The sequence below is a fragment of the Gossypium hirsutum genome, chromosome A08 (assembly GCF_007990345.1).
Source record: "Gossypium hirsutum isolate 1008001.06 chromosome A08, Gossypium_hirsutum_v2.1, whole genome shotgun sequence".
Taxonomy (NCBI): Eukaryota; Viridiplantae; Streptophyta; class Magnoliopsida; order Malvales; family Malvaceae; genus Gossypium; species Gossypium hirsutum.
Genome location: NC_053431.1, coordinates 3,312,625 through 3,337,527, shown reverse-complemented (window position 1 = coordinate 3,337,527; position 24,903 = coordinate 3,312,625). Strand labels below are relative to the sequence as shown.

Below are 24,903 nucleotides of genomic sequence, written 5' to 3'. Positions count from 1 at the left end.
TCAAATTAAGACTCAATCAGTAATTTAATCAAAATTAATCGTGACTCGTGAAAGTTGTTTTCTTTTTTGGGGCTTTAGGACTGGTAATTGTAATTGTTAAGAGCATTTAAAAGGCTACTGGTTTAGCCCAATGATAATGAGCGATCAAGGGTCATTATAATAAAAAGCCTAAGAAAATAAAGCCTTTTAGTGTGTATAAGATCTTATGTACGTATAGAGTTTATTGTTAGTATTTTTGTCCAATGAAGACCCTTTGATCGTCGATCAAGTCTTAACTCGATTGATATAGATATAGTTGTTAATATAAAATATGGGTTTGAGTGCGCTGAAGTACATTATCCTCCTATTTATGGGTCAAATGATGGACTATGAATAGTTCTAAGTATTTTATCAAAAAATATATATAATCAGAACGGTTAAGAAAATCATAAAATCGATATCAGAAATGAAGCCAGAATTATATAACGAGGGCTCAAAATAAATTAAAAAAATTCAAACTTTCGAAATGGGTCAAAATTGTAATTGTTTTATTTAAATAAAAGTTAAGATAATATAATCATAATTATACTACGCCCTTGCTTGACGTTAGTCAAATCGGTAGAGGTAAGTATGGTATCAAATTAATTTCTCTATTATTAAATTGATAAATTTATTCTTTATATTAATAAAAATATCAAATTTCAATAGAGTTCATATTTACTATTAAAAAAATATCGATATTGTTTAATAGAGTTAATATTTCAAAAGCTCTTTATGATTCTATAGTAAAATTGGTTTAATCAGTTCAATCGATTTTTAATCTGATTCGTGGGTCAATCGATCCAATTTCTTATTCTATATCGTTAATTTGATTAATTTATTATTCAGTTGATCCAACAGGTTAATCTAATCCAATTATGAAAACTATGGTTTTTTTTTTAGCGGCAACGTAAACTAGTTTCTAAAGAGAAGAATATTGCGTGCTTAAGTGCATTTCTAATCCATCTTTTAGGTTGATGCAATGGCAACAATACCAACCCGTTTAAGACTTAATCAACTATTTTTTTACTAATTATTATATAAAATATTATTTTTATATCCATAACTTCACTTTAAAGTCTAAAATTAATTTTAGCATTTAACATATTATTATTTTTCACTACAAACTGAAATTTTTACCAATACAGAAAAAATAGTTGGTAATTCTAGTTTACTGCTAGAATGATGTGCATCTACCAGTACAATTGAACCTGGTACAAGATCGATTACATCAGTTCAAACCCTGTTCTTGTCATCCTCTTGTGTTTAATATGCACCAAGAAAAATGTAATACCCCCTACCCGTATTCATTGTCGGAATGGGGTACGAGGTATTACTGGAGTTTACGAATTTATTTATTTATTTATTTATTTTAGGAAAACTCAATATAATCCCTTTACAGATATCTAACCTTCCCTGCAATATTATATCGAGACCAATCCAAATCAACCAATCCAATTCAATATATTTTCAAGATAAATTCATGTATATTTGTAAAATAACGTCATCACATACCCAAAACCAAGTTTGTTAACCATACCAATGGCTAACTCTACATTCATTTCACAGAATCATTTACTTTATTAGCTTATACATGCCATTAATTTCCAAAATAAAGTTTCTTTATATGCCGAAGTCCTGAGGTTGATAGTGTGATGTGTCTCCGACCAAATCCGACCTCCAAGCTCTTAACACTACAAAACAGGGAAAAAGGAAACGGGGTAAGCACTTTCAGCTTAGTAAGCTCATGTAACAAGAATTATACTTACCTAATATTTTCAATACAATACAATAAACATTTCTATATCCATTTAATGCATTATTACCCTAATATGCACAAACTCAACATTCAAGTTAGTACAATAATTTCCATGTACCAATAATATAAACTATGATTGATGATTGATGTGTTCATCCAATACCATGATTTCCATTTCCTTTTATTTTTCCATATTTATCTCGTTGAATTTATCGGAATTTCGATAGATTTTTAGATGTACACTTTTAGTGTACAATTCCGGGTCCGTAAATTCATATTCATGTGCGCACATATCCATTTCAGAGAGCACACTCCCGCGAACCTCAACCTTGCAGCGGGATTACCAGTCCAGGCTAAATCCCCTGCAATATAAACTCATAGAGTATTGTCGGGATTACCAGTCCAGGCTAAATCCCCTGCAACGACAATTACTCTAATGAGCTTGGATCTGAATTACTAGTCCAGGCTAAATTCAGACCCTAATTTGGATTACCCGTCCTGCCTAAATCCATTTTACACATATTATTCGGGAGGGCTATATCAAGATAGGATTACCCGTCCGGGCTAGATCCTTTTTACCGTCAATTCCTTTTCAAAAATCCATCGAATTTTCCTTTCATTCAACCGAGATTTCTTCCCATTTTATCAAATATATCAATGTTTCATAAAGTTCCATATAATGAACATTCAAATCATATTCATATAAAAAACATACAATCTCAAGCATTTAAGAATATAATTCAAATTACACGAACTTACCTTGATACTTGTTTGTAAACAAAAAAAATCTACTAATCCCTAACTTTTTCCTTTCCTCGATCTAGCTTCGTATTTAAATCTTCTGGATCTAAATAAATAAATTTAATTTTCAATTTAATACATCTCATGTTCATATGCAACATTCTCTATAATTCAACTATTATTTATAGTTCATTCAAAGCTGTCTACTTGAGTCATAGTCACTAAATTATTTTTATCTTGAGATACAGAACTCCAAATTAGGATCCGATAATTTTCCCTGAAACTAGACTCACATATCTTCTTACCATAAAATTTTCAGAATTTTTGGTTTAGCCAATCAGTACAGTTTATTCTTTAAAGTCACCCCTTTCTGCTGTTGACAATTCTGACCCTTCTTCACTAAAAATTAATTATCTCTTCATACAGAATTCAAATGATATTCTCGTTTATTTCTATTAAAAATGGACTCATTAAAGATTCTATACATATAAATTTAAGCCTTTAATTGTTTTTCTTAATTTTTTATGATTTTTCAAAGTCAAAACAGGGGAATCCAAATTCATTCTGGCCGTGTCTTACAAAATTCATTATATCTCAAAATTTAAAAATCTATTGCTTGCACTATTTCTTCTATGAGAAACTAGACTCAATAAGCTTTAATTCCATATTTTTTTTCATATTCTAATTAGATTTCTACAATTTATGGTGATTTTTCAAAGTTAGTCTACTGCTGCTAAACTGTTTTTGTGCAAGCTGTTTATTACCATTTTTCCCCTAAGCTTTTAATAAATGATAATTTCGTCCCTACTCAATTAGCCTCTCAATTGAACTGATTTTTCTCAATTAATATTTTATTATATCACCTTAAACTAGTTTACAACCTTTAGGAATCATAATTTCAGCAATAGACTTTAATTCCAAGTATTTTCACAATTAGGTCCTAAAAATCAATTTCTATTGAAATTACCTAATAAAATCATCTCATAAACAAATTAAAGCTTTAATTTCATTCTATTTCATCATAAACTTACATCACTCAACCATTGTGACTTTCAATTTCATCCATGAAATCAAAAACTAATGAATTTAATAGTAGGACCTAGTTGTAAAAGTCTTAGAAACACAAAAATTACAAGAAAAAGGCAAGGATTAACTCACTTGGTGCAAAAATTATGAAATACCAGCTTATAGAACCCTCCTATGGCGTTTTTAGCTGCTGGAATTGAAGAGAAATGAAGAGAAATCTAGATATTTCCTATTTAGTCCTAGCTTTATTTAGTTAATTTTGCAATATTCCAATTTTACCCTTAATTTATCAATTTTTCTGCTGATTTCATACCCTTGCCGTCCAGCCCAAATAACCTTTGGGTCTAATTTCCTTTTAAATCCTTTCTCATTAGACTCTTAAGTTATTTAATCATTCTAGCAACTTTTACACCTATTACAATTTAGTCCTTTTCATTTAATTGACTACCCAAACATTAAAATTTCCTAACGAAATTTTAATACCACACTAATAACATTTCATAAATATTTATAAAATTATTTTTGACTCGGTTTTACAAGATAGAGGTCCCGATATCTTGTTTTTACCCAATTTCTTCAATAATTTTTTTTTCTAACTAACCACTAAATCGGTAAAATTTTTTCTATCAATATTTTCATACGATTTTCCTATCATATCAATTTCCATGCAAAAATATTGAAATAAATTTCTCTTTAAATCAGATTTGTGGTTACGAAACCACTGTTCCGATAATCTTGAATTTATGACATTACAAAAAATACATTTGTACCCCTTTAATAGGAGTTTATAAGTAAATTAACCCTTGAATTATACCTAAACTCTTATATTGGTTCCTAAAATTTTTGTATTTGATGTCATGCTTGAACTATCAATTTTGTCTTATTTTACCCAAAAAGTATACGACGTTTAATAAAAACGTATCACTTGTCATATTAATTGGTTAGTATTTTTTTAAGGTAAACAAAGATGGTAGTGAATTTCAATTAACTCTTTTTTCCATGAATGTAAAGTGAGGTCTTTTGTCTGCTTATAGTAGCACAAGCATATATATATTCGTAATTTTCTTTTGAATAATTTCATTGTATATTCTGATCATATCTATTTTTTTAATATAATGTTTAAAACTATTCATAGCTCTTTTCTAACCCATAATAGGAGGATAATACGCTCCAATATACTCGAACCCACGTTCTCCTGTATTGACAATAATATTCATATTAATTGAATTAAAAATCGAGACATTTATTCATAATTAAATGAGTGCTAAATTAAAATTATATATATACCCAAAGCCATAAAGTTAAAAAAGTGAATGACAATGGAGTAATTGAATTGTATGATCTTAGAGATCTGAACCAATAATAAATGCAGGCAGACAGAAAAGTTGGGTCCTGAAAACCAAAATTTACTTTAAAAATGAAGAAAGTTGAACAATTCTATATTTTTGCCTGATCCGCCGAGCTATTTGGGGGGGCCTCCACTCCCCATCAATTATGGGGTTTGGATTGATTAATGGGCAAATTCATATGTGCTTGAAAAGTTTCTACTATCATATCTAACATAATGACTATTGTTGCTCCTATTCATGAACTTAGTCTCAAACTTGTTACATCAGTAAATAGACGGTAAAAGTATCGTGGAGGTTTTTGAACAATGAGTTAGATTGTATTTTGTTTCATCTATTTAGAAAATGATTAAATTAGTTTCTGTATGCTAGATCAAAGAGTGAATTGGTCATTGTGTTAAATAGTTCATCCATTTCTATTATGAAAAATTGGTTTTTATACGTCAACATGAGGTATGTATGCCACATACACCACGTGTAATTGTCTGGTTATTTCGTTTAAAGACAAAAAAGGAAAAGAAAGGGTTTGGAGGGAAATTAGCCTTCTAAGTTACTAACTACGTCATGATTGTAGCATGTATTAATGTTTTCTTCTTCTTCTTCTTCGGATCTAGTTTATTTTAGTTTCAAGTTAAAAAACTTACTGATTTATGGGTTAATGGAGATGACGATAATATAGATATTGTTGAGTACTAGTGAAGGGATGGACTTTGGTGAGATGGAGATAAGCAAGATACATTTTTTTTAGAAATACTTTTAAAAAAATGCTTTGAAGAAGTTATTTTGAGAAATACTTTTGAAAATTTTGGTTTAAGATTTAAGTGTTTAGTATTGCTGTCAAAAAGTATTTTTAATAAATAAAATGTCCATTTTAGATATGATATTATAAAGTAACAAACAAACATTTAAATAATATTCAAATTAGTTAATATTATGATATTTTAATATATAAAAAATAAATTTTAAATATTTTTTAAGCTATTAATCAAAGAAGGGAAAGAAACATGTGTTAGAGGTTAAAACTTAATTAAACTATCAAAAATATTTTTTGGAAAGAAAAGCTAAAATATTTAACTCCTCTAATTTGGGAAAAATGCTTTTGAAAAGTCAAAAATTTCTTTTCAAAAATTGCTTATTTAGCATTCATTTTGCATCAAAAATATTGTTCACGTCAAAAGTATTTCTAAAAAACGCTGCTAAACATGACCTAACTAACAATGGGGAATTGAAAGGTGAAAGGGACCATATTAGATTTAAAAACGGAAAATAAGGTCGTCGGATTCTGAGATTAGTCTTTGGAATCTATAAATTTATGAATTTCCCGATAAAGCCATGAGTTTACCAGTTGAAGGAGTTAAAATGTTTAAGGGCTTATCATCTAAAAATTTTACATGAATTTATGATTTATTTATAGAAATAAGTTGGAATGACTATTTCTGTAAATAATAAACGTGGAACATCATTTAAATATAATTTAAATTTTGAAGTGAGTTTAAAAAAATTTATGTATTTTGTATTTTTTGTTAAAAATGGTATCAGAAACACTGAGAAAGCATATAATGATCCAACTTCTTTAGTTTTGTTTTTGTTTTCAATTTGTTATTAGATTCTATTGAGTGATAAATATATTTATTTCCCATACATATTAGTTCTTCAACAACAACATATTAGAGATTTTATTTCTTTGAAATTTTTATATAAAATTTTTATTTTTAATTTTTAAATAATTTTAAGTTTTTTCAATATTTTTTTTATATGAAATGGGTTTCAAATTATTAGAAGATATAAAAATTAAAGATTAAAATTGTTATTATACCAAATAAACAAGTGTCACTTAATAATCGTGTGATGAAAAAAAATACAATTTTAAAAATATCAGTGACCTAATTGTAAATTTTTTAATTAAGTACCCATAGTTTAGTAACTAATGAGGTAGGTTTCTGTATCAAAAATATTTGATGTTGGAGACTCCGCAATCTCAAATTTTTGATCAAAATTGTAAAAACAAAATTAATTCGATAATATAATCTTTAACGTGGAGCATATCGACATATTTGTTTTTAGTTTATTTAAAGTAAAATGAAAGATGATGTGCTTAGTATTTTTCAATTTAAAAATACAAAAAATAGGTAAAATAGAAAAAATAATTAAAATGCAAAAAATCTTAAAATAACACACACAAAAAACTTTCTACCATCCTTTATGTAAGTATCTTATTTATAGTGTGTCACGTACAATAATTGAACTTAATGTTGTGCATTTTAATTGACATAATTACATATTTTTAATTGTCATATATGCTACAATAACTCTTGAATTGTTGGTATCTTTAATTTATTTATTGTATGGGGAAAATTTTAACATAAGATGTGAAATTTTGTATTTTTAGTTTTATTTTTTTATGAATTTAATAAATTTATGGGTAAATTATCAAAATAGTCCCTTTTTCTCTCTCTCTCTTTCTTTGCTTTAGGTTATATTTTAGTCACTTATGTTTGAAATGTTACGTTTTAGTCACTTACATTATCGTTTTGCTAAAAAATAGTCACTTTGTCGTCAAGATTTGTTACCTCCCAAATGACCGTTAAAATGAGTTTTAAATGCCAATATAGATGTCCAATTGGGATGAGAAAAGTTATTTTTTTATGAAAATAGAATACAAAATTTTGTTCTAAAACCTAATTTTCTCCTGTATAAAAAGAGGCGACAGTTGGTTTTTTTGTTACCATTAGAGAAGAGAATAGCAAAACGACAAAGAAGAAGAATAAGAAATGGATGCATCGACTTTTTATACCTACTTGCTATGTGGTTGCCCACAATACATAAATAAATAAAGATGAAAATGTCATTTTTGTCTGTCGCATATACAGAAAAACATGAAAAGATTGAGTACCTTTTTGCAAAAAAACCATAATATATGATTCCAAAACTCAGTAAAGAACAAAAAAAGAAGAAAAAAAAAACCATTACTTATTGTAATCCATGCCTGGATCATCCATTGAATCGATCATCTGCTCTTCCATTTTGAATAAAAAATCCAACTGATTGATGGAGCACTCAATTTGATTTCTACTGTTTCGATTCAACAAAGATGACTATAAAAATGAATGATTTTTTTTCCAGTCAAAATGGAAACAAAAACTAAAAGAAAAAGGAGACCAATGGTTCTTTCTTTTCAATTCAAGGATTAATCTGATACATTGGTTTTGATTATTTGAGGAAACCAAATTAACGTTTTCCTTTAATTAATTTAGAAAATTCAATTAATTCAATTTATTTAATTAAAAAATGAATTAATTTACTTGGTTGGACATTCACGTTGACATTTAAAACTCATTTTAACTACGACGTCAGACTGTCATTTAAAAGGTAATAGATCTTAACGATAGAGTGACCATTTCGTAACAAAACAATAACTTAAATAACTAAAATGTAACCTGAAGCAAACAAAATAACTTAATTTATTATTTCAAATTAATTGATTTATCAAAAACTAATCCCATAGCATTATTACAAATTAGTTTAATATTATAGGAATATAAATACTTAAAAGTTAAATTATTATTTTTTTTCAAATTCAACACATGTAATTAAATGTTTGTATGAAAAAAAATTAGTAAGAAAATAAACGAAATGTTTTGTAAAATATTCTAACTTCTATTGATCAATTAGAAAGGATAAATTACATATTACTATATTTAAAACATTTTTAAAACATTAAAAATAATTATATATTTACTTCTATAAATTCTAAATGTCTTCTATTAAAAAAGATGTCAATCATATGTAACTTTTTAAAATGTTTTCAACACCCTTTTAGGGCCCATTAGATGGACGGTACGTTATCTGCAGTTAATGTAAAAATAACAGTAACGGTGATATTAGTTCTGTAGCGTAAGAGAAAAAAAAAACTAAACGTATCGTATTGGAAGTAAGCACCTATTCAAATGTGCTATTAGTGTAGTGATTGTGACTCTTGTACCTTAAGATCTGAAGTTAAAACCTTTATTTTTTATTTTTTTATCTCTATTTGTTTTTAGCGAAATAATAAAAATACAACAATTAATTATTGATATTGTTAATTATATCAATTTAGTCTATTAGAATCAGTTCTCAGTTCAAGTTTTATCAGTGTAAGATTAATAGAGAAAACATTTGAACATTAGTGGCCAAATTTATGATTAACCCAATTTTTATTATTATCTAAGTTTGATTTTAGAAGATAAAAGGCAATAGCTTGAAAATGTGTGCTTGCTTCAATTAGAATGACATAATGCTTTTAAACATATTGTCGTATTAGCATGTTGAACATAGGGATTGAATTTAATAAATAAAAACTGAAATCAAAGGCTTAACCACATAGAACACATACTATGGAGGACCGATACTGAAATTATCCCATTTTAGAAAAATCACGTGAATCGAGCTCGAAACGTTTTTGTAATCTTTACACTTATTTCATTTGTTAAAAAAATTAGGATTTTTCTAAAAAAAAAACACTTGTTTTCCTCGTTAAAAATTAAAAAAAAATCTATTTTCTAATTTTATTTTTGAATTTGAATTTGGTAAATTTTCTCACATTGGGTTTAATTTTTTTATTTAAGTTAAACCCTTAATTTGACAATCGTTTTCAGATTGTGGCTTGGACTTTTACTCATCAAAATTAATCATTAAAAAACCTAAAATTTAGATCTCAATAGGGACCAATTTTCGAATTTAGGCCCCAATATAAGAATAACTGTTAAGTTCAATGACTAACTTGAAAAAAAAAATTCAAACCCCAATATAGTAAAATTTGTCAAATTTAAAACCTAATTTTGACAAAAAAATTTCAAATTCTAATATAAAAATAATTACTATATTGAAATCCCAAATAATAATTTAACCGTTTTAATAATCTTAATTTTCACGTGAGGTAATAAATTTCGGTAAGGTTCACCAACCAATCAAATTTACTTCCTTGTTTTTCACTTCACTTGAAACTATGATGAACTCACAAAACTAAAGAAGTAAATAAGAAAAGCGCGAAAAGGAATGATTCAGTGGTAGAGCCACTAAGAGACCCGAGGGCATGGCGCTTTAAGGTGTAAGATTTTTTAATTTCTTCTTTTATATAATATTATGGAGCTTCTTTAATATTTTTATAGTATTAAAAATAATATTAAGAAAAATTATTATTGATAAAAATAAAGAGAAAATATTTTTGAAGAAGTCAAATTTGAAGAGTAAAAATTAGAATATGAAAAGAGTCGTCCCCACTCTTAGCACTCACATAGACCTATTCAAGGGCTGAGCTACCCGCATAGGCCCGAAGGCCCGCCTGAATTTTGGGAAAAAATATTAGACCCAGAATTGGGCTTAGGTAAAAAAATTAAGCCTATTTAAAATATGGGTTCAACTTGGGCTTGAACATTCAAGGCCCGAGCCTAGCTCGACCTGTTTTAATTTTATAATACTATTTTTATATATTACGTAATTTAGAGCACATTAAAAAAAATAAACTTATAGTAAATATATAATACTACTCTAATGTAAATATTAAAATAACATTAATATGACTATATAATAATTTTTTAATAAATAAAAAATGTATAAAATTATTAAATATAAAATAAAATAAATATTTAAAAATTTTAAAAAATATGGGCGGACATAAAATGAGCTTGGGTTAGTCTTTTGTAAATATAGACAAGTTTGAGCAAAAACTTAAGCTTAAATTTCAGGCTAGGTCAAGCTTGAGTAAGCATAAAGTATACTAATATTATATTTAGGTTTGACTCGGCCCATGAGCATCTCTACACTCACACTATTTTCCTCATCTCTTATCATTATAAAAGTTAAAATAAGAATTATTTTTTTTACATAGCACGTCTAATTTTTACATTTTGACTCCGCCACCACCGAATAATTGTAATGTGAACATGATTTATGCACATTAAACCACAAACTTCACAAATTCCAAGTGAATAATTTGTTATGTACCCTCAATTTTGGTAATGGTAATTGAGGGTGGTCCACAAATCCCAATCATACAAAAAGAAAAAAAATAAAAACTATACATTAAAAAAAGATGATATAAAGTAGGGTATCTTTTGATCTTTTGTATTTGCAACTTGCTTACTTTTTATTTTATTTTATTTTTTATTTTTTATGAATCCTATGCATTTCATCACGTGCATGCAAGCTCACCTTGTCTCTCTCACTTAAAAACAATGGTAAAAGTGTAAAGGAGTTTATTATACAAACGGTTTGATTGTATTTTTCTTCTTTATTTAAAAAATGAGTAGATTAATTTTTTGTTAAATTTTTTACACATTTTTATTGTTAAAAATTGTGTTTGTACATCAATATAATGTACACGTGGCGTGTAACTATTTAGTTATTCAATCAACCGAGTCAGTTTTAACCATACAAGTAGATGAATTTTAATAGAAATAACTAATTTACTTTTTTTAATTTAACGTATAAAGACTAATTTATCTATTTCTAAGTAAAGAGGATAAAAGACAATCTTACTCCTATAATAAAGTCTCCATAATACTTTTACACGCAAATTTTTTAAATTTATTACTTTATAAAAATGATATATATTTTTATAATATCATATTGTGTTGAATCTGATTAAAGTGATATATTAATTTAATTAATCTCTTAAATAATAATAGCAGTAATATAAATATATAATTAATGAGGCATTATTAAATACTTAAATCACCTTTTATCTTATCTCAACTTGGTGTGTATCATATGAATGTTCAGAATCTATGTCTGATTTAGGACCCAACTGAACCCGACAAAACATTTTTTAACTTTAAACCTACATTAATATTACAATCTTTCTACTTTAGAATTTACATATATTGCCTGTAATAATTATGTCAACCTAATTTATATATTAGATTTAAGAAAAAATTATGTAATAAATATATTTATTAAAATTTTATATAAAAAAATAAATTATATTTTGGTTGAAATGATAAGTTAAGAGGTTTAATATTTATAATAATATTTTTATTTTATGCAAAATTGTAATGATTTATAAAGATGTAAAAAAATGAATTTTTAATAATTTTGTAACTGAATTTGTGGGGTGTGTTGCATTTATCGAATTCTTTGCAAGTAGTATAGAAAGACGTTTGATGAGCAACTGACAACGTTGAAATGGCGAAGCAGAGACGACGTATTCTCCATATAAGCGGCTGTTTTTTTTTACTTCAAGTAAAACTTCTTCTCCCAGTTAAGCACTATTTATTCCAATGATATTTTAGTATGATTAGAACTATAATCTTAGCCTATTTAAAGGGGTCATTGTATCCGTATTTTGAGTGGCCAAAATTAACACACCAATCAACAATGACTTTTCTTTTAGGCGACAAGATGTAGTCGTATATGAGTTTTGGTGAAAGTTTCGTAATAATTATGGAGAGCATTTCGTTTCCAAGTTAAGACTTTGTTTTCGGGGTTTGAGATTGTACGTTTAGTACTTTTAAGTTAGTTTCTGCATATTGTACTATCGTTTGTTTACTCATTTAGTGAAAAGTCAATACATCATTAGCTCGTGGTTTTTCTCTTTTTGAAGGTTTGCCACGTAAAATATTTATGTCTTTTATTCTCCACTTTTTCTATCTCGTTGTTTATACGAGTCGGTCCTCAATAGAATTTAAATCCGTTTTGATGAATGATATTTACGAGTCGGTCCTCAATAGAATTTAAATCCGTTTTGATGAATGATATTAACTTAGTTGGATAACCAATCCTAATTCTCAAAGCGTGAAGAAGCTTAAAGCATTGCTTTAATTTTTGATTAAAATTTACAAATTTGGCCAGAAAAATTCAAATCTATTTGATTTAATCTATTGAATTTAAATTCGAAACAATTTAAATTTAAAACGATTTGAACTTGAAACGATTAGCACTTAAAATTATTCAAACAAGTAATGATCATGTTCAAAAAATAGAAGCCTTAAAACCTAAACTACTCGCCTTCACCTAAATGATTTGAATATGAAATTAACCTGAATTAGTCTGGGAAATATTAAAAATTGAATTCACCCAAATCAAATTGATCCCACCAGCATTCTTTATACATTTGAAATTTAGTTTCTATATTTTTATTTTCAAGAATTTAGTTATTCTACTTTTCAAATTTTAAAATTCAAGTCTAATTGTTAACGGTATTAAAATCGTTATGTTAAATTTACTGATGTAACATTTTGAAATGAAAGAAATATTCACTTAGTAGCTATGTAACAAAAAAATAGCATTGAATTGAACTTGAATTTAATATAAAATTTTTAATTAATTAGACTTGTATTTCTAAAGCAGAAAAATATGGGGTGAAATTCTAAACGTGTAAAAAGTAAAGGGACCTTAAGCAGAACTTATCCAATTACCAACTCACAGGTCTAATTGCATGTGTTCACGTGCTTCGTCAGAATGGCATACGCCATCAGGCAAATTTTTTATATATATAAATATTATTTATTATTTATTATACCATTTTTGTTTTTCTCTGTTAAACAAAGAGATCTGCAATAATGCTTGTCTTTTCATTCAATTCATTTCAACTACCTTTTTCATCTATTATTAAATGAGAAATTAAAAAATATATATATATATATATAAAACAGGAATAAGAAATTGTCTCATTCAATTAATTAATAAAAAATTTTAAAAAAATATACTATGATAATGGGTAAATGGATCAATATATACTATGATAATCAGTAAATGAATCAATACTCGAGTAAAATATACATTAAATTTAAGTTAATTTAACGGTCAATATAAGAAATTAGAAAAGAAAATTTTTTTGATTTTAGGTGACATTCAAAATTGTTTTATACTGTAGAAGAAACTGGAAAGAGAACAAACATATAAATCGATTTTAACAACTTAACAACTTAAATTAAAATTCGAATAATTTCGTAACAAACACGTAAATTTATTAATAATTTAGTTACATCGACTGTAGTTTTTAGTATATTTTGCATAGAAAAACACTCATTAAATTAATTAATACACACGCTTACGTTACATAATACGTACACTTTCTACATGTTATTACACATAAATGAAATCGGTGTAATAACCAAAGACAACCTTCAATACTTCTATTATTTATAATAATAACCCAAAATAAAACATTCTATTACAATTTAATCCCCCATGCACAATTATTAATTTCATTAAGCAAATATTATTAGCAAGTCTTGAGTGGGTTACCGCAAAGACAATCATTACTATCAAATGATGAAGCTTCAAGGTGATCGAACGGCGTTCCCACCGGAATCGTACCGCAAAGATGGTTATGGCTGAGATCTAAATGTCCGACGAACTTCGCCGATGATAGAGATCCGGGGACCGCACCTTTCAAGTTATTGAACGATAAATCAAGTGCCATGAAGTACGATTTCGGCCCGAAAACGTCCGGTATGTTGCCTTCAAGGGAGTTTCGACTCAAGTTTAAGATACCCAAACCGGTACTACCCAGAACCGCCGGCGGTATTTCGCCGGTGAGCATGTTGCTGCCTAAGTCCAACGTTGCGAGCACCTTCATTTTGCCTAACTGTGCTGGTATTTGACCCTGTATTTTGTTTCTCGATAAATCCAAGTCGGCTAACCGGTACATGTTGCTGATGGAGATTGGGATCGTACCAGTGAGTTGGTTTCCACTCAGTAATGCACGGCTCAGCATTTTCAGGTTGCCAAAGTTGGCCGGGACTTCGCCGGTGAGGAGGTTGTTGCTCAAATCGAGGTGTTTTAAACTGGAAAGTTGAACAATGGAGCTTGGGATTTCGCCGTTGATTTTATTATCAGCTAAGTTCAAGACGGTGAGCTTTTGAAGGTTCCCTATCTGGTCTGGGATTTTTCCCGATAAGGAATTTCCGATAAGATCCAAGACTCTCAAGTTGGGCAACGACGCCAAGCATGATGGGATCTCACCGGCGATACCTTTCCAATCAGCAATGATTAAAGTAGTGACCCGGTCGAGCTGACAAATAGAAGGGTTAATGGTACCGGTCATGTAACCGGAAGATGAGTGGCCGGTTTTTTGAAGAATGGGGTCTTCGGACTCACCGCGTAGGGAAACGTCGGTGACTCGGTGAGTGGTGGGGTCACAGCTAATACCGTACCAGTTGGAACAACAATCGGTGCCTTTCCATGAATCGAAGATGCCTAAATAAGGCTCCTTTAACGATGAACTTAAAGCTAGCAATGCTTCTCGGTCGGAAGAAGGGCAAGCATTGACGGCGCCAGAGATAATGGCTAATAAGAAGGCCAAAGCTATGGCATTGAAGGAGAAGATCCCCATTGAATCTCCTTTTTTTATGCCCTTTTTGTTTTTGGGTGTTTATATGTATAAATTAAACGAAAATTTGGTTTTGATTTTACGATCTGAAACAATAATGGAGATGAACGAAAGTTAAAGAGAGTGAGCAGTGAGCTCTGACAAGGTTTTGCAAAAATAGAGATATTAGGGGGAGGTACTTTTATAGTAGCTCATGAGCCGAGTTAACTCTAATAAATTAAAAATTAAATATAATATAAATATTCAAGATTTCTTTGGGGATCCCATTCAAATTTCAAAAAAACTTATTTTTTTCCAATAAGCGAATTCAGAAAAATTTAAGGAATAACAACTATGAAAATAAGGGTTTTCGTTTGTAAAATTTGTGAAAAATGTCGCTTAATCCGTAGGAGGGGACAAATTATTTCTATTCTAAAAAAAACAAAGACAATGATAATATTTCTATTCTAAAAAAAACTCCTGAAAGAAAAGAAACTAATCTTAAAGAAAGCGATAAACAAATAAAAATAGAATATCTGTTTTGACATGAAATGGATATATCCATATATTTCTGACTTATCTTTATGAAATGATAAAATATGGCAAAACCTATACCAAAAGTTGGTTCACGTAGGAATGGGCACAGTAGTGCACGGAAAAGTGCACATAGAATACCAAAAGGAGTTATTCATGTTCAAGCAAGTTTCAACAATACCACTGTTATAGTTACAGATGTATGGGGTCGGGTAATCTCTTGGTCCTTCGCCTAGGGGTGTGCAAAATTCGGTTAAAACCGAAAAAATTCGGTTAACCGACCGAATTCTGTTAATCGGTCGGTTAACTGAATATTTTCGGTCGGGGGTCGGTTAAGAATTTTTAAAATTTTCGGTTAACGGTTAAATCAGTTCGAAACCGGTCGGTTAACCGAAAAAATTCGGTTTAACCGAATTTTGTAAGGTAATAGGCCTTAAATTAAGCCCAGCCGGCCAGCCCAATATATTTTTTCTCCTCCAGGCTCTAAGCCCAAGAACTAAGCCCAAGAACAATTCATGTTTCATGTTTCATGTTTCACGATTTCATGTTTCATACTGCATGTTTCATGCTTTCTTCTGTACATTATAGTGCACGCAAATTTATAATGTAAATACTGCATTATACTGCATGTTTCATGCAATACTGCATGTTTCATTTTTTTTCCCAAGTTTGTAATGTAAGTTTATTTATTTTTAAATAAAAATTTTATAAATAATCTGAACCCAAATTTATATCCACATCTTCTCTTGAGCAGCAGTACGTGTCTTTCAAAATATGAATTAATTGTAAATTTATTTTATGTGTTAAAGACTTATGTAATGTTTTTAATTATTTAGTGATTCAAAATTTTATGTAATGTTTTTAGTTATGTAGTGATTCAAAGACTTATGTAATTTTTTTAATTATTTAGTGATTTAAATCGGTTAAGTTGGTTAAATCGGTTAAATCGGTTAAGTCGGTTAATCGGTTAAATAGGTTAAATCGGTTAATTTTTAACCAAAAAAAATCATATGATTTTCGGTTAATTCGGTTAACCGACCGGTTTAACCGAAAAAAATTCGGTTCGGTTAATTTTTTTAAAAAAAATTTCGGTTCGGTTAACGGTTAAAAAATTTTGGAGGTCGGTTAATTCGGTTTTAACTAATTCGGGTCGGTTAACCGGTCGGTTAACCGAATGCACACCCCGACCTTCGCCGGCACTTGTGGATTCAAGAGTACAAGAAGGGGGAAAAGTATGGGTAAATTTAAATTGAGCTAGAATTAGTCATTTATAAATATAAATAAGATTAAGCAAAATTTTATGCTCATATTTCAAGTTGAGCCGAACTTAGAGAAATACATATTCTACTTAAACTTAATGCATAAATATCTGTAATTATGAACAAGTCAATTGAACATGTGCGAGTGTAAATATCCATTTTAATTGTTTTTGTTATTAAATTTTTTTATAATGAGATCTACTAATATTTGATAAATATATAATGTGTTAATTAAATCAGGATTTATGTCTGATAAATTTTTTCAAAATTATTTTCTATTCAAAAGATTCAAACTTGAAAATTTATCTAAATATTTAAATAAATTAATTAATTTTATCGCATCATATATATATTTATTTTGTAATAGTATGTATTACATTACAATTATTTTAGGGGGTCAAAATTAATTTTTAATTTTTATGATAGCAAAAGTGTAATTTCAGAATTTGAATAGCTTATATCTTTATAAATTTTAAAGGATTAAATCAAATTTTTATCATTTTTAGGTGGCTAAAGTACAATTTTTATATTTATTAATTTAAAATTTTAAATGACATAAATAAAAAATATTTCATTTTAAGGGGACGACGCCCCTGCCAGCCCTGACTCCGCTACTAAATTTAATATTTAATATTTGACGATATATATAATTATACAGTAATATATCATATGATGTCATATTTTTTAAATATATTTTTAAAAGTAATAATGTGTTTAAATTATCAAATATAAATAGTCATTAATAATGTTAATATGAAATATGTGGTATTTTTATTTTATTTGTTTATGAATTGATGTCAAATGTCGAGATAATTTTTGATTGAGTCAATTTATACGAGGTTAAATCAAAATTTAAAATATTCGAATCATGTAGAATTTGAGTCGTTCAAATCAACTAATCGATATTTTAAGTTATATTAAATTCAATTCATTTGTATTCGTCAACTTTTACTAAATCGAATTGAAAATAGGATTAATCGGATTTGGTTCTCATACTTTTTAAAAAAATTGAGCTTAACATGAGATATTCACATGCATGCACGACGCTCATTGCCCAATAATATCATGGGATCAATCGGTCACCCTATTAAATTTCAATTTAGGATTTTAATTCTTTTTGAGGGTCCCATTTCCTTTTTTTTTTTACAATTTATTCATTTCATTGGTATAATGATTACTAAGGGATTTATTGTTCAAAAACTTAATGATTACTAAAAGATTTAATATTTAAAGAAAAAACAATGACATTATGGTGAATTGTGGTATGGGTTTAATCATGGAGAAGATTAATTTTGGAGTGTCTATAACATGGATGAATCAATTTCAGTAATCAAGCATGATCTTGCAGCTATTCAATTCACCATGATTAATTTCAGCACTAGTTACAAATTAATCCTGCTTTTCATGATTCAAAATTTGGTGAAAAATAAAGTTGGGTTTAATTGGTAACATTGAAATAGTTAGAGGTTTTATATTCGAATTTCGTTTTTATGTAAATGTGGGTTTTTAAAAAAAAAATTATTTTATGTTATGATAAATATTGATAACGGTGGTAAAATGGTTACAAAGCAATAAGAAAAGAAAAATAAGTACACATAGATTTTACGAGAAAACTCTTTCGAGAAAAACCACGGGCAGAATAGAAGAAATTCATTAATGTTGAAAACAGAATGATACAAGAGGAGTTTCGAATACATCTATTTAAGGGTGAAAAACCTTCTGCCTTTCGCCCCCAGAGGTCCCCTTATTTTGCTACTGTATTTATTTATTCAACAAGTGATATGATTCAGATCATACAATCTCTAAAATTTTGATTATAGTCAATTATTGTAGTGGAATGTGACAATAAACTTTGGAGATCTAATTAAATATTTCAGAAGATTTTATTAAAATTTTCAAAAATTTCAAAGAACCTAATAATAATTTTCCAAAATTTTGAGGAAGCCATGCCAAGTCCCCTTTGGTTTCTCCCACCTTCTACTTCTACCAGTAGTTAGTTAATTTGACTATATGCAAACCCCATAGATTGAATCAAATTATTCGTTATATTATTAAATGGATCAATTTATTCATTGTAGTATTAAAATATAAGAATGGTAAAACTCGAATCGTCTCATGATTTCCAATTTGGAGTGGATCTTTTTTGTTTGAAAAGTGGATGCTAGGTAGAGGCAGATAGATTTCCTTTTTTGGATAATGGGTATGGAACGGTTGCAGTCATTGTTTGTCTTGTTTTGACCTGCTCTACTATATAAAATTATCATTTTATCATTGTATATATAAACTATTAAAAGGGTAAAAATGTAATAAAATAATATAGGAGAAATATATATTTTATGCTTAAAATTTTTTGAAGAATTATGTTAAAATATTTATTGAGTTTAAAAAGATTGAAAATATTAAAGATGAGTAGAAAAAAATTTAATTGAAGCGGAGCAGAGTGAGGATGGATGCATCCAACATCTATGGAGGTGGTAGTAATTTTCAATATTATACAATCATAGCGGGGCAGACCAAGCAAAGCGTGTCAATTGTGAAGCGGTAATGGATTTAGCAATATCTACCCCAACCTACTCCATTGTCATCCCTTTTAAAAATAATCAAATAAGGCCAAACTGGGACATAAATTTGTCTTCAAAACCATAAAAAAGCTTTCAAAACATAAATTTGTTAAGCAATACATAATATTTGATATTAATATCTTATTATTAATATAATAATATTAGGTTTGTTTTAAGTGAACGTTGTGATTGAACCCGAACATATATATCACCATTGATTTTTATCTCACCACTATTGTATTCCATTCTCAAATCTATAATAAATAATCATAGCTCTACCGAACCAACCTTATTGCTCACCTCGATTTTAACTCTTAATGGTCATCAGATGATGAATTAAAAATCAAAGGAGGTTGGAACATTTTTTTTTAGACCTTTCGATATTTGGTAGTCACATTAAATTCCAACAAAATTTAAATTTGGGTTTGGATCTCTAAATACGAAGTAAGTTTTTTCAACATTGCTTTTTGAGATGGAGTTGGGTGGCTAGCAGGGGCCTCGACATCCCTAAAATGTAAAATTTCAATATTGCCCCTTTAAGTTTTACAAAATCTTAATCAAGTAAAAGGTAAAATTACACTTTGCCCCAAAAAATGATAAAGATATATTTTATTAAAATTATGAAATTTTATTTTAATTGTCATGAAAATATATAACTTAAATCCGCTTTCCGTAAATTTTATTTAACTTCGCACTTCACTGTTTTCTCTCACAAGACTTGAACTTCATATTTTACTTCAACAATATCAATCTTTTTACGACTCAATCTCGAAATTTACCAATAAGCTTGGGTGACGCAAAGCTTGAGACCGAACATGAAGTTGAACAATTGGTTGAAGACAAAGGTCAAGGAGATGAGTTGGTTTGGCAATGGAACCACATGGGGAAACTGATCCAACCCCCGACACATGGATTAAACAAAGGGGGCCCCCCATTAAAACCAGCTTGGAAGTGATGAGATAACATGGGATGGCTTCGTCCCTACCATCACTCTCTTATCACACTCAAACTTCCAAGCGCTCTCACATGCATTTGCTATTCACTAATGACAAAACAGAAACAAGCCCTACCACATACCGCCATAATATATCACTCATTCATTTCTTTAAATTTTCTCTTTTAACTATGATTTAAAGGTTAATACATTTAGAACTCGTGACTCGGTTCAAATTGGATTTGGGTAAAAAATAAAATCTATTTAAAAAATAGGCCCAACCTCGAGCAAGATTTTTTTGCAGGCCTGACCCAAATTTGCAAAAAGAAAATTTGTTTTTTTGTTATTATTTTCCCACTACTATTTTGTTATTATTGTTTAGATATTATATAACTCTTGTTTTATTGTTAATCTTGTTACTATTTTTGAGGCATTTACTTGTTAAGTTGAACCTATATTAGCTTTATTTAAGTGTAAAAACATTTTTAAATCTATTTTCAATTTGTTAGAAAATATTTATTTTAATGTTTTTAGTGTTTTGATGTATTCAGTTTTTAAAATTTTTTTATATAAAAAAATTTAATATAGATAAGTCGAGTTGCACCCTATTTTAGCATTGTTATTTGGGTCAAGTTTAAATAAAATTTTAAGTTTATTTTTTAAGCCAAACTTGGGCCTAAAATTTTTTTTAGGCCTGGCCCAAACTTGGTCCATTGACACTTGTGGGTAGTAAAATAAAATAAGTATTAGAAAGATGGGTAAACTATCATATTTAAAGGATCCGGCTAAATATGCAAATTGGACATAATTTTTTAAGGATTACTTACATAAAAATTATAGGATTATAATGTAATTACAATATGTCAGTCAAACGAGTCTAGAAAGTTACAATTCTTTATAATTAAATATATATATATAATTACTGCCCTAATAATTAAATTTTCATTCAATTACTTTGTGGTGTCCATATATATATATGAATATAAATTTTTAAACAAAATTATTTTAAGGATATTACTTACATCATCATCACCAAATAATAATGTAAAATAAAAAAAATATTTATTTGAGAAATAATCCAATTTATTCATGTTTTTGGGCCCAAAAATTTGGACCGGACCTAGTTATTTAAAGCATTCAATGGCCCAAACCTTAGGCCGACTTGATGCTGGGCCTCGGGAATTATAGCGAAGCAAAAAAATATAACAGCAATACATGTGTAGATGTGTTCATAAGCCAGGTCAGGTCAAGCTCAGACTGGATTTAAGTATGATATTAATCTACTTATGTTCGGCCAAGCCCGACTGACCCAAAATATGGGCATAAAATTTTACCTAAACCTACCCATATTTGTAAAAGACTAACCCAAGTCCATTTTAACCCACCCATATTATTATTTTTTAAAATTATTTATATTATATTATTTAATATTTAATAAATTTATACATTTTTATTTATTGAAATATTTTATATAGTCATCTTAATATTATTTTAATGTTTATATTAGAGTAGTGTTATATATTTAGTATAGGTTTATTTTTTTAATGTGTTCTAAATTACATGATATAAAGTATTATAAACTTAAAAATGGGTCGGGCTGGGCCTGGGTATTGAATGTTCAAGCTCGAGTGTGACCCATATTTTAAACGGGCCTAATATTTTTATCCAAATCCTCCTAAATTTCAGGTGAGCCCTCGGGTTTGGACGAATAACCCAGCCCTTAAACAGATCTATATATGATGCTGGATTTATATTACTTGTTACTAAAAATAAATAAATAAAGCATGTAAAAAGATAATATATAATATATTTTTATAATTATCTATACCTATTATTTATAAAAACACTTTATTAAGTTGATAACACCCATCAATCGGATCTTAATTCAGTTGATAATATTTTAATATTTTAATATTTTTTATTTTAACAAAAACTAATAAAAATACGAATAAATTGGAATTATTGTTAAGGAATATATATAATAACAAAATTATTTTTTTCTTAAATAAAAATTATCCTAATGATATGTTAAAATTATTATAAATATATAGTTATAATTAATATTTAATATTTTTTTAAAATTCCTTCAAAAATAATTTATTTAAAATTTTATAATTAATACCTAATGAACTATTTTAAAATTATAATTTAATATGTTAATATTATAAGTAACGATTTTATTTTTATTTTTGGTTCTAACCTTTTTATTTTAATATTTTTATTAAAATGTGTTCATTTGTTTACATATATATATATCATCTTATTACTATAAAAAATTCAAGATTGATGACAACACCATGATAAATATTTGTATTATATTTAGTATTGTTAATATGATATATTTATGTGTTTTTAAATTCCGTTTACTCATAATTTAATTTAATTTTTTTATTTTAACATCGTACATTTAATATTTATTATATGTTATTTTTAAACCCACATATGTGTTCTAAATCAATGGTTTCGACACACATACGTATGTGATATGATTTCTAACATTAATAATGTATTTGATTGAGTTAGTGTCACAAGTTAACTCGGCATCGACTCAAGATTGATGACAACACAAAACAATTTATTTTATTTTTTAAAATTTTAATGTCATATATATTTCATGTGTTATTAATAGTCACTTTTGTATGCCTTGGGTTACATTTTAGTAATTTATGTTTGAAATGTTACGTTTTAGTCATTTGCATTATCGTGTTGTAATATTTTAGTCACTGAACTGTTAACTGTCGTTAACGGTGCAACGATAAGCTGATGTGTCATGTTAAATCATTATTTCAAATGAAAATTTTAGGTTAAATTATAGAGTTGGTCCACATATTTTTTCATTTTGAGCAATTTAATTTTTTTGCTTTTATGTTCTTTTAATTTTTTTCTTTATTTTACATTTTATGTTCTCCATTTATGTTAACGTAACTTTTCTATATTTTTCCATTTGTTAAAACATCCATGCATATAGGTTAAGCTATTTTAGTTTGCCATTTTTTGTTTCTTGCTTTCGTGAATCACAGGAAGAAAGGGAATTCAAGGGGTATAATCGGGTCTAGTTCTCGACTGGATGCAAAGGGTAAGAATTGTGGGTGATGCGGAAAGGGGTTTGGAATATTTGCACGAGAAGGCTCAAACTTTAATTATCCACAGAGATATCAGATCTAGCAATGTATTTCTTTTTGAATACTTCAAAGCAAATAATGCAGATTTTAACCTTTCAAACCAGGCTCCCGACATGGCTGCTCGTCTTCATTCAACTTTTGTTTTGGGAACCTTCGACTATCATGCACCTAAGTATGTTATCTTAAGTTGCTTTATATCATTGTTCATTTTTTTCCCATCTAACCAATCATTACCAGTTGCTGACATAAATAATTAAAGGGAGGAAAACAAAAGGAAAAGCAGAAAATAATGAAAAAAAATGAAAGTTAAAAGAACATAAAAGAAAAAAATTAAATTTCTCAAAACGAAAAACTATATAGAGACTAATTGTATTTAACCTAAAATTTTTGTTTGAAATGATAATTTAACGTACCACGTTAGCTTACCATTACACCATTAACGGCACTATCACTCGATCTGATTCATGCATTTCTACCTTCATGTACACTATCAACGGCATCTTCGAGTATCATATACTCTGATTGGATAAAAATTACAGCAGAACACATTCTATGATATACGGGTCGGTGTATGACATCCATTTAAACTAAAGTGCATAATTGTAAATTCTGTTATGTACGAAATTTTATTTTACGAATCATTATATAATTATTATGGGTTTGAAAAAATAAGTTAGTAACATCGGCTTCTGAGCATTGATCTAACAATAGTAGGATATCTTCGAGTTGCTCGGCCAGTCCTGCGTAACTCAACCCATGGTTCCACCTATACAAGCGATATGTTAATTCAAACATTACAACAAATAAACAACATTTACTATACAAACTACATATTATTAAGAAATGATTTTTACATTGTCACCAATGAGAATATATATGAGTCGTTCACTTGGGGACGTAAAAATGGTAGTCGCCACTAGGCCCATGACTGCAGCAGGACCAAGCAACCACCGATTGACATCTTATCCAGTTTTGTCGCTTGACACAACTCTCGGTACAATGTGGCCAGCACGACTGATCCCTAACTCATTCGTCTGATTTCTTTTAAGTTGACTAGGTGTAGTAGTCACCTTATGTGTATTAGTTTCCAAGATTTATCGGGCATTATGATGCCCCCAATTAACCTTAGGATTAATGCTCGAGCATATTGTTCTTTGACGACATCGAGCGCGTCATTAGGAAGATATTTAAAATTGGTTTCCAACCACTTCATATCTATTTAACCACAGTAAATCTTATTCGACACCTTCCCAATAATACCTCGTAAAGGTTCTCTTTATCAAGAACGACTGCCGGTCCCGTAACGATTGAC

General features: G+C 28.3%; 1 protein-coding gene across 1 annotated transcript; it reads right to left on the bottom strand.

The window, feature by feature from the left end:
• Positions 1 to 13,810: 13,810 nt before the first annotated feature.
• Positions 13,811 to 15,354, bottom strand: LOC107926247 (DNA-damage-repair/toleration protein DRT100-like). Its single transcript, NM_001327259.2, has one exon. It carries the CDS (start codon positions 15,203 to 15,205, stop codon positions 14,093 to 14,095), a length of 1,113 nt encoding a protein of 370 aa, NP_001314188.1. The 5' UTR covers positions 15,206 to 15,354; the 3' UTR covers positions 13,811 to 14,092.
• Positions 15,355 to 24,903: the final 9,549 nt, after the last annotated feature.